The sequence below is a fragment of the Eimeria mitis genome, genomic scaffold (assembly GCF_000499745.2).
Source record: "Eimeria mitis Houghton genomic scaffold, Emh_scaff1940, whole genome shotgun sequence".
NCBI classification, from domain to species: Eukaryota; Apicomplexa; class Conoidasida; order Eucoccidiorida; family Eimeriidae; genus Eimeria; species Eimeria mitis.
The window spans coordinates 1-3,826 of NW_013570263.1; the positions used below are offsets into that span (position 1 = coordinate 1).

Genomic DNA, 3,826 nt, shown 5'->3' on the forward strand with positions numbered 1-3,826 from the left:
AGCCGGTTTGTAGGTTGCAGGGGAGATGAGAATATGCGTGCGATAGAGTTTCCGTGTTTTCTACCGCTAGTTTTTCCCGCTATTCTAGAGGACTTGTTGACAATATAATAATAATCTATAACCATATATATTCATATGGCATCGGCTCCCCCACCTTGCACGGGCCTCAGCTTCCCTGTGAAGGAAACGCCCGCTGAGTGGTGGATACTGCAGGAGCGTAAGCAGGCAGGAAGAAGAGACTGCCCCCCCCTGCTTTCCTGTACCTTCTGATATACCTCCCGCGCAGGAAACGCCATGTGGAGGCGAAGCTTGTAGCACAGTCTATGTGAAGTTGCATTATATATTCAGTTCTATTTGCGTGCAGCCTGTCTATTGGGGGCCTCCTAGTGTGTTCGACGATACTATACAGTGTTAGTGCAGGCAGCAATGAGGGCCTGGCTAGGCTTGTACGTGGGTTTGCCTTGCAAAAGGAGTTTAGAGTTTAGGGTTTAGGGTTTGGGTTTGAGGTCCTTGCGCAGCAGCGCCCAAGACCCCTGGAAACTGGAGAAGAGGCTGTGAGCTGCTGTACACGAACTACTGATACAAGTCTTCGTCTTCACTGCAGCCCACAGCTTTCCTCAGCGAAGATCGAGGACCCTCGCTACAACGCCGCAGCCTGCTAGGCGCTCGGCCACGCTAGTCAACTGTCCATACAGGTGTATTGGGTTTTCAGTATACAAAACTCACAAACATGGAGGCATGCACCTGCCTGAGAGAGACTTTGTACCAAAATAAGAGTTTACTCGACGAAGATGCTCTGGGAGTGAGCCGACCACCCCTCACGTAGCGAGGTTTTCGGCTGTGCAGGGCGACACTATTAAGTAAAACCTCCGCAAAGAAATGAGTTTAAAGCTACGAATTAAGATATAAATAATTAATTGAGTACACTAAGGATACAGCATGCTACAAGCAAAAGGCCTCACGAGCTGCAGGCAGAAGACCTGGGCCTCCGCAGTGTGCCCCCCCCCTCCCCCCGCCCGTGTTACGGGACGTCCACCGTGTGTGCTCCTGGTGTTCTTGGATGTGTGGGTGGATGGCGGGTTATAATTGAATAAGTGAAGTGTTGACAAGTATTAATTTATTTTATATCTACACATCTGTGTGTTTTCGGGGTTCCTGCTCCGTTCGGCGCTGGCGAGGTGAGGGGCAATGAATGCAGGAGGGTGTCGGTGTTTCTGCACAGGGGTTGAGGCCCCCGCTCCACAGGCTCTGAGGCAGTGAGGAGTCTTCGTCGTTGCAAGACATCTCAATACAACAGAAGCAGAACATCTGTTGAGAACATCTCATTCCAGCGGCAACATAACACCGGTCACTGCGGCTGCGCAGCTGCCTTGAGTACCAAACACAACCATAATTCAGCGAGTACACATTCGCCTTTGGTTTCTGCGGATCCCTGAGAATACAAATTTCACGTGTGTTGTTCGCTGCCCACACGCCGTCTAGCGAGAGAAGGAGAGCCGGGGTTGGGTGTTTGTGGAGTTTCGCTCTCCATCCGGCAGGACGCCGTTCATTTTATCGTTGAATTCAACAACTGTTGCAAAAGCCTGGAGACGCAGTGACGTAGAAACGTGAACAAGGGGAAAAGAGGTGGGAAAACAGGACGCTAAGCACCCAGAGGTGCCTCAGCATTCCTCAAGGCCTCTCCGTCACTGTATATATCCTCGTTTCGGTATCAAGGCCCAAAGATCATAGGCACGTGGGCTTACACGCACGCAGTCTGAGTCGCGTTGTATCTCCTCGTGCGTATGCGTGTATAGACAACAACCCCTTGCATCGGCTGACGCTGCTAGCCAGTGAAGCAGCTAGCCAGATACAACAAAAAGCATACGCCTGTGCGTGTTGTTGTACCTGCAAGCGGAGTGACGATCGTTGGGGAGAAGCGCCTTACTTCTTCTCTCATTTCCTGTTTCTTCCTCTTTGGGGAGAAGCGCATTACTTTTCTCGTTTCCTGCAGCAGCAAGAACCGTTTCGGCTTTGCTNCTTCCTCTTTGGGGAGAAGCGCATTACTTTTCTCGTTTCCTGCAGCAGCAAGAACCGTTTCGGCTTTGCTTTCCTATTCATCCGCTCGTCGCCGTGATGGTTCGTCTGTTTGAGCAGCCCCTTTTGTGGCTGGACTGCGAGATGACTGGGCTCGACCCCCTGAAAGACAGGATTTTGGAGGTTGCATGCATTCTGACAGACGGGGAGCTGAAGCACATGGAGGAGGGGCCCAGCTTTGTGCTGCACTGCCCGAAGCGAGAACTTGAGGAAATGGGATCATGGTGTCGCGAGCAGCACGGGAAATCTGGACTGACAGAGGCCTGTATACGGGCGTCGATGAGTGCTCGCGATGCAGAACAGCAGATCATAGCTTTCTTGATACGGAACGGCGTGTGCGCTAAAGAGGCGGTTCTTGCAGGGAATTCAATTCACATGGACAAGGAGTTCTTGAGAAAGGAAATGCCCGAACTTTTAGATTTTCTGCACTACCGCATCTTAGATGTTTCAAGCATCAAGGTCATCGCGCGAAGCTGGTTCCCCGCCGTGGCACCCCCGAAGAAGCAGTACACGCATAGGGCGCTCGATGACATCAAAGAAAGCATTCAGGAACTCGCCTACTACCGCGAGAAAATATTCAGATAGACGGGGAACATTTCAGCTGCGACGGGCGAACTTCTGTCAAAGGCCGCGGAACGACGCACCAGCCGATGCGCAGAGTTTTTTATCCTGCTTGAAGTCAACTAAAATATCCGAATTTTCCACCGTAGTGTGGCGCGCACTGCTTTGCCTTAGACGTGCCAAGCACGGAACTGTAGCTCTTGCTATAGCTGCTCCAAGGAGTGCTATACCAGCCTGGTGTCAGTTCATGGTTAGGCATGCGTATCACGGCTGAAACANGCTGCTCCAAGGAGTGCTATACCAGCCTGGTGTCAGTTCATGGTTAGGCATGCGTATCACGGCTGAAACATTCAAGTGTGCAGGGGCCTAACAACGGTCCCAGAGGAATGATTACGCAAGCAAGGGGGCGGCAGCCCACGGGGCCAATCCCGCTGTTTCGCCTAGGTGGGAAGTCGGAATTTCGGGTTTGTGACCATCAATTTCTTCTTTTCGCGCTGAGGCGCAGTAGTCAGTAGTGTTTGACTGCGTGTATAAGTCACGAAATAGTATCCCTGTTGCACATCCATCGGCCTTTTCAGTATGGCCTTAGTAATACACTGACGGCTGACCGCTAGAGGGCTGCAGTGTAGTGTAAGGTAGTCGCCTACGTAGCTCCTGTGTTGCTTAGCTCAGCTGGGGTCTACAACTCTTTCAGAAGCCTTGCTGTCTATTGTTGACAACCGGGGGGCCACAGACGTTACCCCCCCCCCCGTGACTTTGGGGGCTCGACGGGCCAGAGAAGCACTTCCTCACCCTTTAGAAGGACAAAGCCAAAAGTGCAGATACTCCAGGTAGCCATCAGGCTGCTGAAGCAAGGTAGACATGTGCTACGGCTAGCCAGGGAGCTGGTGCAGCTAGCCATAGTTCTGGAGGCTCAAGACATATTCTGCCTCTGCCCGTGGCTACAGCACCAGCCCAAGGCTGCCACAAGCGGTTTAGTATATCCCGCACAGGCGCAAGTAAAGCAGCAGCCTATGCAGCCGCGCCTGCATAGAGCAAACAGCACCACTTGGACGCTGTATTGGCGACTAAAGTTGCCTAAAAGTCATTCGACATGTTATTTGTTTCCGCTCCTCGCGCCGGCGCTCCTGAAGCCCTCGCCCGCCCGCGCTGTTTCTTTCGCCTCTTCCACGTTTGCTGAGCTACAGGA

At 52.4% G+C, this 3,826-nt stretch overlaps 1 protein-coding gene across 1 annotated transcript; it reads left to right on the forward strand.

Moving 5' to 3' along the window:
- Positions 1–2,115: 2,115 nt before the first annotated feature.
- On the forward strand, positions 2,116–2,661 carry EMH_0046170 (oligoribonuclease, putative; the record flags this gene model as incomplete). Its single annotated transcript, XM_013496138.1, has 1 exon — positions 2,116–2,661. One exon carries the CDS (start codon positions 2,116–2,118, stop codon positions 2,659–2,661), a length of 546 nt encoding a protein of 181 aa, XP_013351592.1.
- Between the last annotated feature and the right edge of the window lie 1,165 nt (positions 2,662–3,826).